This window comes from Bacidia gigantensis (genome assembly GCF_019456465.1).
Source record: "Bacidia gigantensis strain McMullin 20006 chromosome Unknown contig_231, whole genome shotgun sequence".
Classification (NCBI taxonomy): domain Eukaryota; kingdom Fungi; phylum Ascomycota; class Lecanoromycetes; order Lecanorales; family Ramalinaceae; genus Bacidia; species Bacidia gigantensis.
Window position 1 is genome coordinate 1827821 of NW_025408598.1, and position 12875 is coordinate 1840695.

At 50.7% G+C, this 12875-nt stretch overlaps 6 protein-coding genes across 6 annotated transcripts; 2 read left to right on the top strand and 4 right to left on the bottom strand.

Moving 5' to 3' along the window:
• Positions 1 to 1013: 1013 nt before the first annotated feature.
• KY384_004549 (uncharacterized protein) lies at positions 1014 to 1595 on the bottom strand (the record flags this gene model as incomplete). Its single annotated transcript, XM_044813054.1, has 1 exon — positions 1014 to 1595. The coding sequence occupies one exon, from the start codon at positions 1593 to 1595 to the stop codon at positions 1014 to 1016; it is 582 nt and encodes a 193-aa protein (XP_044670474.1).
• Positions 1596 to 1936: 341 nt separating this feature from the next.
• On the bottom strand, positions 1937 to 2906 carry KY384_004550 (uncharacterized protein; the record flags this gene model as incomplete). Its single annotated transcript, XM_044813055.1, has 2 exons — positions 1937 to 2290; positions 2457 to 2906. 2 exons carry the CDS (start codon positions 2904 to 2906, stop codon positions 1937 to 1939), a joined length of 804 nt encoding a protein of 267 aa, XP_044670475.1.
• A 1707-nt stretch (positions 2907 to 4613) lies between these two features.
• On the top strand, positions 4614 to 5406 carry KY384_004551 (uncharacterized protein; the record flags this gene model as incomplete). Its single annotated transcript, XM_044813056.1, has 2 exons — positions 4614 to 5042; positions 5293 to 5406. 2 exons carry the CDS (start codon positions 4614 to 4616, stop codon positions 5404 to 5406), a joined length of 543 nt encoding a protein of 180 aa, XP_044670476.1.
• Positions 5407 to 5907: 501 nt separating this feature from the next.
• On the bottom strand, positions 5908 to 6678 carry KY384_004552 (uncharacterized protein; the record flags this gene model as incomplete). Its single annotated transcript, XM_044813057.1, has 1 exon — positions 5908 to 6678. The coding sequence occupies one exon, from the start codon at positions 6676 to 6678 to the stop codon at positions 5908 to 5910; it is 771 nt and encodes a 256-aa protein (XP_044670477.1).
• Positions 6679 to 8090: 1412 nt separating this feature from the next.
• On the top strand, positions 8091 to 9068 carry KY384_004553 (uncharacterized protein; the record flags this gene model as incomplete). The annotated part of the gene is made up of 1 exon (XM_044813058.1): positions 8091 to 9068. One exon carries the CDS (start codon positions 8091 to 8093, stop codon positions 9066 to 9068), a length of 978 nt encoding a protein of 325 aa, XP_044670478.1.
• A 621-nt stretch (positions 9069 to 9689) lies between these two features.
• On the bottom strand, positions 9690 to 12046 carry KY384_004554 (uncharacterized protein; the record flags this gene model as incomplete). The annotated part of the gene is made up of 2 exons (XM_044813059.1): positions 9690 to 10567; positions 10669 to 12046. 2 exons carry the CDS (start codon positions 12044 to 12046, stop codon positions 9690 to 9692), a joined length of 2256 nt encoding a protein of 751 aa, XP_044670479.1.
• Positions 12047 to 12875: the final 829 nt, after the last annotated feature.

The following is a 12875-nucleotide window of genomic DNA, read 5'->3' on the forward strand; positions in this document are numbered from 1 at the left end:
GCGTGTGGTGTCCGTGCTGCTGATGTCCGTGCTGCTGATGTCCGTGCTGCTGATGTCCGTGCTGCTGATGTCCGTGCTGCTGATGTCTTTGTTGGTGTGCGTCGTGTCTTCGATGGTTTCTGCCTGGTGGCGGTGGTCGGGGGCGACTATCCCAGTATCCAGCTAGCCATTGCGTTTCTCTTTCTTGTCGGACAGGCGAGCGGCGTTCACGGTCGATGTCGTGGGCTTCGTTGAACGCGTCGGGTGTGACTACCATGTATTGACGTAGTTGAGGGTTGAGCATGATCCATCTTACGAAGCCGTGATCGTGATCGTTGCGGGGGTTTTGGTGGGAGTAACGATCATGAGAGAGATGAGGGAATCTGGGTATGTTGCCGTCAAAGATGTCGTCGTAGAGCCAAGGGTTCATGACTGGAGAGTGGTGTTGATGTTGAGATTTGGTCCAGAAGATGAAGTTGAGGGTAAGGTATGGGATGAACGAAAGGAAGAGAAGAGGAGTTGGGGAGGGGGTTTTGGAATAGCCAGTGCGATTTAGTGATGGTAGTACAACACCTGCCTTCCACGTGTTGGCTGTGCAACCTCATTGTCCACCAGGGATTACTCGCTGGGCTTGGCTACGTTCATGCTGTATGCTTCGTTGCGGCACATGTTGTCTGAATTAAAACAAAGAAGTAAATCTGGTGTTGAGAACACTAGCATCACGCAAATTTCATCATTCAGTTTAGGCACGATCTGTCTCGCAGGCATAGCAATTACTAAACTATTCAAGCCAGTCTAAGCATACCAAATTCATTGTTCCAATGTCAACCATTCCGCATGCGAACTTGTGCAAAGTAGATTCAATCTCTCCATCCTAATTCATGGTCATTCGGTATGGATTCCCTCGACCCAAGATTTGATGTCAACGACGGCCGTGGCGGATAGACGCATTTATCGCACGATATTGCTCTGCAATGAATCGCGGCGATTCGGATCCCCCCATAGTCGCACAACGACATCCGTATCCTGGCTAGCTAGCGTCGACTACCGTGGTGACCTGAGCTTCCTGGACCACGGCCACTGGATGCACCACGGCTACCATTCATGTGCTGGTGCTCGTTTGCAGGGTGATCTGGGTGCTCCTCAAACCCTTCATGATCTTCAGGGCGGTACGGAGGGACAGGCAGACCGCGTCGTCGCAGGTTCTCGTCGTCCTCGCGTTGCTCGGCCCTCAACTGAGCATAGACATCGTCCTGTTGCTGCAACTTAGTATTTAGTGGTCCCATCTCTGACTCGTACGATTCACGTATCCAGCGATTTGTTGTCTCCGTTAGGCGGCGAGCGTCCCCTGAGCGATCGATGGCTCGGGCTTCTTCCATTCCGCCGGGGGTACGATGAACGTGTTGGAGTAAAAGGAAGTTGGCTGGTTCATTGAGCCAGTCGACGAGGAGTGAGTTGTCGTTGTTTCCGTTACCACTTGAGCGGTTATGACAGGATGCTTGTTGGACTGGTGCCTGTTCTGCGTTGCGGCGTTCATTCAAGTTCTGTTGTGCGGCACGGAGAGCAGCTTGATAGTCTTCGGCCCTAAAGTTCTGGCTCGTTTGTCTACGAGGCATGATGATGGAAGTCTTTCGATGTTGATTTGGTTTTGTAAGAAGATAGCTTTCGAATTGTTGTTGATGAGTGAGTTGTAAAGAAGAAGGAATGAAGTTGGGGTGTGGGCATTATATAGAGAGCATAGGTGGTACAACACCTGTTCGACTTCCCCGATGGCACAACCTCGCACCGGTGTCGTCACAAGCCATGTGACATCGATCTACATCTGGTGACACAAAGAGTCAGATGGACGTACAACGGTAAACAATTGCATTGGTGAAAGGCTGCTTTACTATGTTCTATGACCCTTTCTTCCTGGGTCGTGCAAACATACTCATCGCCTACTGGACCAAAGACACTCTCACTCACTGGCTTTCTTCTGAAGCTCAGCTACAGCCCTCTTCAGAGCGCCATCAATGCTCCCCACAAGCATCTCGACTTGACTCAACTGAGGCGAATGCCCAGCACTGCACCTCTCAATGTGCGCACTTGCCATATTGGCAAGCTGCTCCTGATATTGCGGAGGGACTGCTTGATCTCCCTCACATATGAGGTATGTTGAAGCGATGTAGCGCCAAGCCGCACGAGTAAGTACTGTCTTCTTCACTTTGTGCGACTGGAAGATCAATAATGATCCCCAATACTCTGCTTCTGCTGGCAACAAATCATTGTAGAGATTCTGCTGTGCGTTTTTGATGATGAAGCGGCCGTCGGGCTAGGTATTTTGAGGATCAGTCATTTGTTGATCATTGGCAGAGGCAGGGACGTTCTTTGATGGGATATGAGACGCAACATGGCGCAAATGTTGATTTAAACAAACTAAGCATCGAACAGAAAGGAAAGGAAGACAAGTAAGAGTGGTGTTCAATGGAATGACATACCGTCACAATGCTATTTGGCGACTCTCCGAACTTACCCAGCACTGATTGGCCCTCCGGAAGCAAGAAAGCGGCGTAAAAGAATAGATGGATGACACCTCCAGCCAGACCTCGCGCCTTTCGGTCAGCATAGACCAAGTCTTTCGCTACGGCCTCGCTTCCAACCAGTCCACCATATGAGTGCATTACCACAACTACGGTCTTGTGCTCATACTCTACCAGACGGATCAACTCGCTGCGGACAGCCAGGGCATCGTCGATCAGTGAGCGATTTGGGAAGTCTGGATCGTCCACATCTGTGCAACTTGGGAATCGTGGGTGAACGGTAGGATAGCCCTGCTTTCGGAGACTGCCTTCGAATTGTTCGTACACTTTGGGAATTTGGAAGGAGCCTTGTACTATGACTATTGTCGGTAGCTCACTCTTCACAGTGGAAGATGCGGGAGCTTCCATCTTAGTGGACTGAAATTTTGACCACGTCAGGTAAGTGAATGGTACAGGGGAAATAGGAACCAGAGACTGAAGTCGAAATCTTAAAGGACTGTGTTGTCGAACCAAATTTGCATTATTGTGCAAGAGCGTGTTGTCGGACCACTGTCATCATGCATTCATCTTGTTGCCTAGATTTGACCGCGCGTTCAACTCTACAGTGTCGACAACTGTTATGACTGTCAATTTTCAAGCCGAAACCGACTGTTATGGAGGCTTCTGTACAATCTGTCAATTGGTGCTGTAAAACATGAACCGACTAGTGAGCGTGATAGTTGTAGGGATTTTGAGACTGAGCTTTATCCGGATGGCGCTAAGCCCAAAAGAGACTAGCTCTGCTTTTTGCTCAAAGTAACTAATCAATATCAGCTTACTAAGCTTACTAAGAAAATAATGATAAGAGACTGAAGTCCAGACCCACTGGTAAGGAAACCCAGCCTGTCAATTACAACTATCGGTTCCTTAACAATCAGTTGACTGTTGCCAACGCTGAAACTCTACGGCATCGCAATGATTTGAATGATGCCGTAGCGAAGGTAGCTGTCGCCGAACTGCGAAATCAGTCTAGACACTCTGCGGAGACCCTCTGACCTCTAGCCTGGCAAGATACATTCTTCAACGGTCGCCACGCATGTGCACACACAACGCTCCACAAGGCGATCCAGTCAGTGGCGTAAGATGCGATGCTACAACAAAGCGGTGTTGTTGGGACGTAGAAATATTCGAAACAGGTCGCGCATCCTTTTTAAGTCGACCGAGACAATTGAGTGACTGGACGATTGGCGAAATAGCAAAATTCCATGCGGTCTCGCAGGTCGTGGTAAACTTCACCAATCAACAGGACTGCTATATCATGACAATTTTCTATGAATTTCCTCTCCATACTGACCAATGAGACGAAAAGCGGAGGGCGAACTGTTTTGAGGTTTCATAGTACAGATGTTTATGATACAGGTCAAGAGCAAATAAGCGGTGATCATTGAAGTTGGTCCTTGAACCATCCATGATCAGTAGTTGGGCGTTCTCAGAACGAATCACTAAGTTCAGAGTCGTTGTGTCACTCCTCGCCACGTTTTGCACACATTTGAATCGATTGACCATTGTCTAAGGTCAAATTCCAGCCGCAGCAGAGTTCTTCGCGCCTGACATTTGGCCCGTCCTACAATCTTCGTATTATCCCCAATTGCTATTGACGCTTGAAGAACTTCAAATTACGAGAACAAGATAGCCAATCAAGAGGCATGTCTCTGAATAGGGCATCCGATATGAGGGCTACTTTTGAGTTTGATCAAGATCATGAGTGTGAGTTACTACTACAGTGGTGTGACAGTCCTCGTGTCATGCGAGGCTTGAGTGTTGCCGGCTAATGCTCTTCAGGGCGATAAAGTCGTAGTCGTGACCGTAGCCAATCGTTGAGGTTTGGTTAGAGACACGGTGAGTATTTCATCTACACACCTTGAAGCCCGACACACCAGTTCGGTGGCACATTCCATGTCACAAAACCATTCATTCGTCAAACAAAGCCAAATGACACATATATGAATGACACGTCGATCATGATATGAACACAGGGGTATTACAGAAAGGACTTCTCCAACCTTTTCTCTTCCTCTTTCATCAGCTAGACGACAAAGATTCGTGGAACGAAACACTCAGTGCAGATCCAACAAAATGGTGCGTCGAAAGCCAAGGTCGGAGCTGTACCAATCTTATAGACCAAAAGATCGACAGCAAGAGGACACAGCACAAGATTCGCCGGAGGCAACAAGAGCGAAGAACAGTCTCCAGCTCAGTCTTCCAATAAGGCTCAAACAAGAGGAGGCGACTCATCTTCTAGAGCAAAAGAACCATGGAGGCTCAGACAATTCATCGATGGACCAGGAACCCGGAACCACGCTCGCGAGAGTAGAAGATGTGGAAACCACCTCTGCGAGGCCCACAGACGCCAAGGACGGATCTGATCGCGTCGCAGAGGAGCAGATGGAGGAAGACGAACAGTATATCAAGGATGAGCTGAAGAAGATTAATCGCAAGCTGGATGAACTTGAGGCCATCGACCGCATACGGCGAGTTTTCGGGAATGCACGGAACGCGATTGTTGTAGGAAATACCTTGGCAGAAGGTTGACGGGCAATTAAGTCATATCCTGTAAGGAAATCATGGCATGAGGATGGAACGGTGTGGTAAGAACGGACTTGGAGAGGTAAGCGAGACTAGATTGTGACTCGCGTTTGCAGTGAGAGTTCTGCTTGTGGCATGCAATGCACGGAAGAACAAGCCTTGGTGCCATGAATTCAAGACATGATTAATTGGATGGAGTGTAAGCAATTTTCTCACTGACAAATCCCAGCATTATGTCAACCAACATAAGACGCAACTGGACGAGATTATCGCGGAGAGTAAGAAGCAAGAGCTGAAGAATCACCGGATGAAGAAACAGCTCAACAAGCAAGAGCAGATATGATACCGCATGATGGCTACAAATACTTTCAACGAACAATGAAACTCTGTCTGACCACGATCGTTACGTTATTCATTGTATGCCTCAATACCATCAGCATCGCCTCTCTGTTCATTGAATGGTTTCTTGGAACTCGCCTGCTTGACATCTGACGCCCTCAATTGCAGGGCACAAGTCATGACTGGCTTCTACTGCACGTGAGGACCCGAGAAGTTCAGGTTGTACAGATATTTTCCAGATCAAGACTCTTGCGTAGCATGTCTCGCATCATTCAAGATATCTTTGTGTCGATGAGGGTATTCTCGTCAAAGAGCACTGATTACTTTGGATGCAATATTGGTAATGCTTGATCATCGTTCCACCGAATGATGACTGTGAGCTAACTGTTATGTTGCTAGTGTTTGCTAAGGATTCTGCATGATACTATTCTGCAAGCTTCAAAAACATTCAAGTCGCACAGATCAGTCACTTCTAACCCTGAGGTCTCCACATCCGTGTGCAGACTTATTCTTCCTCCTCGACCTCCTCGGTCTCTGCTTTTCGCCCCCTTTCCGTCTTCTTTCCCTCTTCATGCTCCTTCTGCAATACCAGACTCTCTAAGCAACCTTGCAGCTCACCAGAAGATAGACCGTCTTTTACCAAACGGTGGAGTATGCAGTCCGGCTCCTCATCTTCGTCGCCGTCGGCTTTGGCCCCATGATCCTGGAAGTCAAGAGCCGCAAGTACTTCCTTTGGCCAGATGAAGTGGGGATACCCATGCTTGGGGCATACTACAGCCTCGTCTTGCTCCACTCCCTTACTGTTGTCTGCATTGATACCAAGCTTCTCGAGACCCCGCACGATTTGGTCCTGTTCGCGCTCTTTCTTCCACTCTGCGCGACAGCCGTCCTCAAGGGCCCTCCAATGGGAAATCTTTGCACCACGACGTTGTCGTTCGTGCTCCAACTCTAGAAGTTCGCGATCCATCTCGAGCCGGGTCCAAGAAAGTCTCACTTTGTGTCCATCATCGAGGGGCCAGTTCATGAACTTGAACCAATGCAACGTCCGTGGTGGCAGGCGTGGCTTCTCAAGGTCCTCGTCGGCGGAGTCTAGGATCTCTGCGGCTACAGCCTTCCCTTTGCCCTTGTCCTTCTTGGTCACTTCGGTCCCGTCAGCTGCAGCTTCTGTGCCTTCTAATCGACACCTTTCGGCCTGTAAAACGACCTGCTGCTGCTCAAAGATGTGGCGATACTGCTGGATCTCCTGGATAGCCTTGGCCGACTCTTCCTCTGTCATTGGAAAGTCTCCCTGAAAGTCCCGAGGAAGGTCCTTGGGAGCGGCACCTTGCCAGCGTCGAGTAGGGTACAGGTGCTTCCGTGATGGACGATCTTGTGGCCCAAAGTCAAGATCCCAGTCGAATGGGCCTTCCTTTGTCGAGCTCGTTGATGTAGACCGTGATGACGATCCTGAACGTGAACGTGAACGTGATGGTGAACGAGAAGAGGATGTATGCACCTGAGCAAGTGGTGACGGAGACATGGTCTGTCTTGGGAGGAAGTTCGAGATGTGTAAGTCGTTTGAGCACTTGGTTGAAGACAAATGTTCTGTTGAAAAGTAAACTTGTTGGATTGATGAGATGAAGGAAAGAAAGAGAAAACAGAAAGGGGAAAGTACCTATTATATATGTTTAAGAAGACTCTGCCGATGCGGTGAGCCCCGTCTGAACGACGGCATGTCGTACAAGTTTCTAGCCACACGGTGAAAGAGACGCAGCACGCGAAACCTTACACCGAAGAATCTCAATGCTTTTGTACTCCTTGATTCGTTCTGAATGCCTTCTTTAGGCATGAGGCAGATCTTGAAGGCGCACAATAAGTCATGCGCAGAGCATGCCTGAATTCTGAGAAGGTTGCCTGCTGAAACCATTGTCGTTCGGGTAGTATTGAAGTCTTTGTACTCCTTGTGGTACCAAGCTATCGATCTTGTACGACCACAAGACTGTGATACTGCTCGTGTTGTGTCACTCTTGGGTTGATAGATGGTAAATATAAAAAGTGGGCTCTCTCTCTAGCACTGTCTTTGTTCTTCATTCTAGAAAACATCAACATTGGAAATCATAGCACATCTCAGTCTCAGCATCTACTTTGTCTTCATTCATAGCTCACACAATGCAGCGCTTTCCACGCCATCATTCTTCGACACATCGGTCCAGTACCTACCGGACAACAGCGGATTCGGACACTGATAGCGGTGAAGAGCATGGCTCCCGTGGACAGTACTCGTCGAGGCAAGTCTCGTCAACATGCATAGTAAGTGTAGCATCCTAATGGAGTCCGAGCAGATCTACTGGCCGTTCTACGAATCGTAGTCGCCGTTTTTCCAGCCAAGCAAGTTCAAGAGGTCCAGCCTCAGCGCGGCACGAATCGGGAAACGTATTACAATTCTCACTGCCAGACGAAGGAAATTCCCATGAGTACGATCGATCTAGCTCACGAGGGCGCTCCTCAAGTCCCAAGAGTAATCAAAGCAGCATTCCGAGTGGACCCAAAACGCGCAGCCGGATAACCAGTCCTGTCTCCCAGCAGCAGAGATCTAGGGACTTTTCACCGGTTTCACCACTTGATGAAGCATACTCTGGTCGTTCGGACTATTACGGATCTCCAGTCGGCTCCAAAGGTCCGTACACTACCACCTCCTTCTTTCATCCTATGGGAAATACTTACTCGTGCTCAACAACAGTGACCAGCCGCGCAAGCAGTCGAGGCCGCGCCCAGAGTCGCAGCAGCAGCCGCAATTCAAATGCCTACACCACTTACGACCCCCACCGCTACGAAGGCGTGAGCTCTCGCGGATCACAAACGAGCAACCATAGTCGCCACATCTCCGACACCTCCGACGTCCTTCCCGCCTACCGCGCCCGCTCCAACTCCGCCGCATCCAACCGCTACAGCGACCTCGACGCCGACTCTTCCATCCCCTTCTCACACGACCTCACCGAGAACGTTCCCGGCGCCCACCTTGGCGCATTGTCCCGCCTCGTCCCAGATGAAGAGGAAAAACACATCCACCCCGACCGCCGCCGGCGCAAAATCAGCGGCGACGACATCCTCCTCACGCCCAGCGAAACCACCTCTGCCGTCCGCAAGGTCTCGAATCTCCGCCCCGTGCTGGAAGCGCAACAAGCCCGGTTCCGAAGGGAATTCGTCCGGATCAGTGGACAGATGCTGCCAGCGTCCGTGGCGCGGGGCGAGGGCGAGGGCGGGGAGAAACTGCCCAAGGATATTGAGGACGATTTCGTGGAGAATGGGTGGCCGGTAAACGATGCGGAGGAGGAGGAGGCCGTGGTGGTGCTGGAGTGGACACGGCAGGAGATGGATGCTGCGATCGCGGGCTTGGAGTGTGAGGTCCAGAGGCGACGGAGGGTGTTGAGGGAATGGGGGGTTTGGCGGATGGGAGTAAGAGGGGGTGGAGGCATCCGAATCATGGGGTGGATGGGGATGGGGAGGGGGGAGGAGGAGGCGCCGCCGTATCAGCCGCATAATCAGCGCGCGGTCAGGACTTGTGCTAGGTGTGGCTATCCGCATTATATGGCGGCGAGGTATGGACGCGGGCCGGAGATTGCGGATGGGGAGTGCGTGTTTGAAGTCCTGGGTGCTGAGGCGGTGAAGGAGGCGTTGGAGGATTGAGACTGGACTTCTGATCTCCGATCGTGCTGGTTGATTAGACATCTGCGTTTTTGATCGAGAGCTGAGCTGTTTGCCTCGGGATCATTTTGAGGAAGGAATTAGATGGTGCTTTGTACAGGAAACATTGACCTATCTGTCGATAAAGAATTCTTCGGGTCTTTCTAGAGCGTCAAAGTTTGGATGGCTTTACAATCTCGGTGATCGTGCCCACAAACAGCCTTTTTCGTGATGTGGTTTACGGGAAAGTATTGCAAGACCCAGTCTCACCATTCTGTAGATTGATTACTCAACTATATTAGGATTCGCTGATCATTCTAGCTCGATGGGAACGTGAAGCTAATGGGTATTGAGATTGCGAAAAGGCGTAGGTGAACAAACAATAGGTAGGTTTTTTGGTAAGGTAATTGTATTGGTCATGTCAGAAGCTGGTTAGGTATACCGCTGGCTAAGTAGCACCATCATCATCGTAAAGGCCGTTAAAGTCATAGCAATCAGAATCGCAAACTACCACAAAACTTCAGCGCCTAGCTCGGCTTTTTCCCTCATCTCTTTGAGTCCTTGTCTCATATCACGACCAGGTGGCTCGCGGTCGGTAGCGAATGTATGTGACTTTCGCCCTGCTCATAGCGTGCCAGGTCTTTTGCACCCATATGGTCGTTTTCTCTTCAACCCTACCTCTGCCCCCTTCCCTGTCCTCGGTTCCATCACCACCGCTGCAGCCGGGCTGCCTTGATCACTCCCTCCCACCCCCTCCATTTCCTCCCCACCACGCTCCATCAGCACCTTCGCCTCCTTCTCTAGCGCTCCGATCAAATCGTTTGTCTTTTTATCCGGAGTTCCGACTGGATCCTGTGTTGCTGGGATGTGGGAAGTGGGTTTTCCGTAAGCAGTTTTTAGTACCGCGAGAGGACTGACTGTGAGCCCCGCTTGTTCCCAGACAGATTTGTGGCGCTTTGGGGGAGGTTCGGAGACGGAAGGATCGTGGTCTTCGAAGTGATGGGCAGGGCAGGGCGAGGGGGGAGGGGTGGAAGAGGGGTTGTAGGCGGCTGTAGGCAGTGGGCTGTTCAAAAGGGTAGGGTTGTGGGACGGGAGGGTGGTCCAGGAAGTGTCTTTGTCGTTTCCGTGGTCTTCAGGGTGTTTCACTCCCTTGCCTAGGTTTTGTGTACGCAACCCTTCCTGCTCGTTTTTCTGAGCATTGTTGATGTCCACATTGAGACCTTCTTCTTGTGCTCCATTGAGCTCAGCCCGCAGAGCGCATATATTGCCGTCGGCGTCCATCAGGCCAGTGTCTAGTGCGCGGGGCAAGATGTCACAGGTCATGGTTGATCGCCAGTCTTGGTAGAGCTCGAAGACTTTCACGCTCCACCATGCAGCACGATCGATGCGGACTTCGTTTTCAATCATGGTTCTCAACTTCTGTGTACAAACATTCGCGTACCAGGTGAAGAAGTTGGTGAGATCAAGAGGTTTGAAGTCCAGGCGACGGAATCTGATGATCTCTGCACAGCATTGAGGTCAGCGAGGACAGCTTCTGCTAAGTCGATAAATGAAGCATGGGTCATCGAAATGATTTAGCACAGGACAATGGAGAATCACATACCAGAGAGGGTATCAAGGTCTGTCAGTGGGTCGTATATTTGAAATGCACGAATGCAGCAGATCTCGAAGCTCGACAGCCGTTGCTGGGCTCCTTGCCTAGTAGCATTTGGGTACATTTGAGGACTGGGGCAGCTCATGCCTGGCGGCTCCCGAGCCAAAGATGCTGGAGTCTGCATGCCTAATGGTTGACCGTAAGGCCCGTGAACAATACCACTATTCGGTTGCCGAGACATCAAATTCTCGTGAGCTGCTTTCTGTGCATTGATGGTTTTGTTGTATAACGCTTGCTGGACAAGTGGCCGGTTGCGTGGATGATCATCAGGAAAGATTGGGTCCAAGCCATTCGGATTGCTATCAAACGTGGAACTCTGCTGACCCATAGAATAGAAATCAAGAGATGTCTGCCCTGTGTTGACATTTTCCACCGGCATAGTACTCCTAGGAACGTACGTAGCACAAGTCGCTTCAGCAGGTGCTGCTTGCGAAAGGATTGCAGGGATGTTGTTGGCCATCCTCCGAAGGGCATCCTGCTGATCTTCAAGCGACATTGTGTGGAGGTGGTCTAGCAAGGCCGGATTATGAATTCGTAAAAACCCTAGCTTTCGGTGGAGATTTTGTCGCTGGTCAGGCCTTAGTTGTTCGACGAAGTGCAGCCAACTGAAGTCGGCATCAGCGGCAGGCATCGATTCTCGGATGAAAAGTCCAATCTCATCAAATGGCGGCTGTAGTTGAATACACTGATTTAGCTGGATCCTCTGTGGTTGAGTATGCTGATTGACATGCGTCCATTTGACTTGACTAGGGGATCTGTCATTGCAATTCACAGGTCGTGCAGTGCTAGTAGGTCGGCCTGGTCGATTGGATTGATCCTTATGGACTGGATGAAAGCCTGCTGAACGGTTGCCCCTTTTCTGCATGAATCGTTGCATCAGCTGCATCTGAGATGGAGGGCCTTGCAATGTGTCATTCTCGCCAGCCAAGTGGGCGGTGGCAAGATTTTCAGGCGCATTGTACGGCATGGATGGATACTGAGCTCCTCCTAGAATGGGTGAAGTTGCTGCAGATGAGGATGCAGATGCTAGATCATACGGCTGAATGCACAGGATGGAGGGATCAATGGTGGCCTGCGGGGCCCAACCCCTGGTCATGTCTTCGGAGAAGGCCTCACTTTCTCCTGTGAATTCTGTCCGGGGAGAAGTCGTCTCGGTGATGGTAGCGGTCTCGACGGTACTATCATCAGAGTCGTCGAACTGTGTTGCGTCGTTTGTTTCGACACCGTCGATTGTTTCAGTCTGCGTTTCGTGAATGAGCAAGCGGATGACTGTCTTTGATCGGTGGACTACCCGACTGGAGCTTTGCTGTGGGCAGATTAGATCCATTCTGGCTTCACATATGAACGCAGTGGGAATGACGAGCATGAGATTGTGCTAGAGATCTCCACTGGCCGGTGGGAAAAGGGAGATTGATATACTCCGTGCAAGGGAGTGGGTGTTGATGGGGGAAAGAGAGGCACGAGTGGGAGTGTACTTGTACTCACTTTTGATGAGGGGGATCATGATGGATGGGTGTCTCTTCCGTAGGCCCGGAAATGATGAGCAGTGGTGGCAGTGATGCAAACAAGATCTGGGGGTGCGGTAGCCAATGGGGGTCTACAAGCCCCGCCGACAGCTTCCCATGTCAGATTAGCTTTTGGACCTGCATGGGGCGGTTGAATCAGTCGGAGCAAGTAGGAGGAAGTAGGAGCCTCACAGACCAGCGATGGCGGAGTCAATTGGCAGTGTGATGAGAATGATGCGTTGGCTGGCGTATTTGCCCCAGTATTCAATATGTGTTCAATATTTGGTGTGGTGGCAAAGCCACGAGCCTGACATAACCGTTGAGCAGGAGATGAAGCAGGTTTTGCCGCTGCTCGTCTTCTTTTTTCCTTTTACACAGCGGAGGTGAATGTTGGGGGAACCTGCGTCCATTCACTTGAAGACTAGCATCAACATGTGCTGTTTCAAGACGGCACGGTACCCGGCTTCCGGGTGTCCGTATTGGTTAATCTCCACATGGCGATGCCGTTGAGACTGTAGGAATGGAAGGGATTTGGAATGACACTCATCGCCGGCGAGAGTCTACCCGCCGCCACCATCGACGACACCTTGAGGTCTAGCCCACCCCCCACATGTATGGGCTGTGTTATCACCAGACTTGGCGATCGGAAGT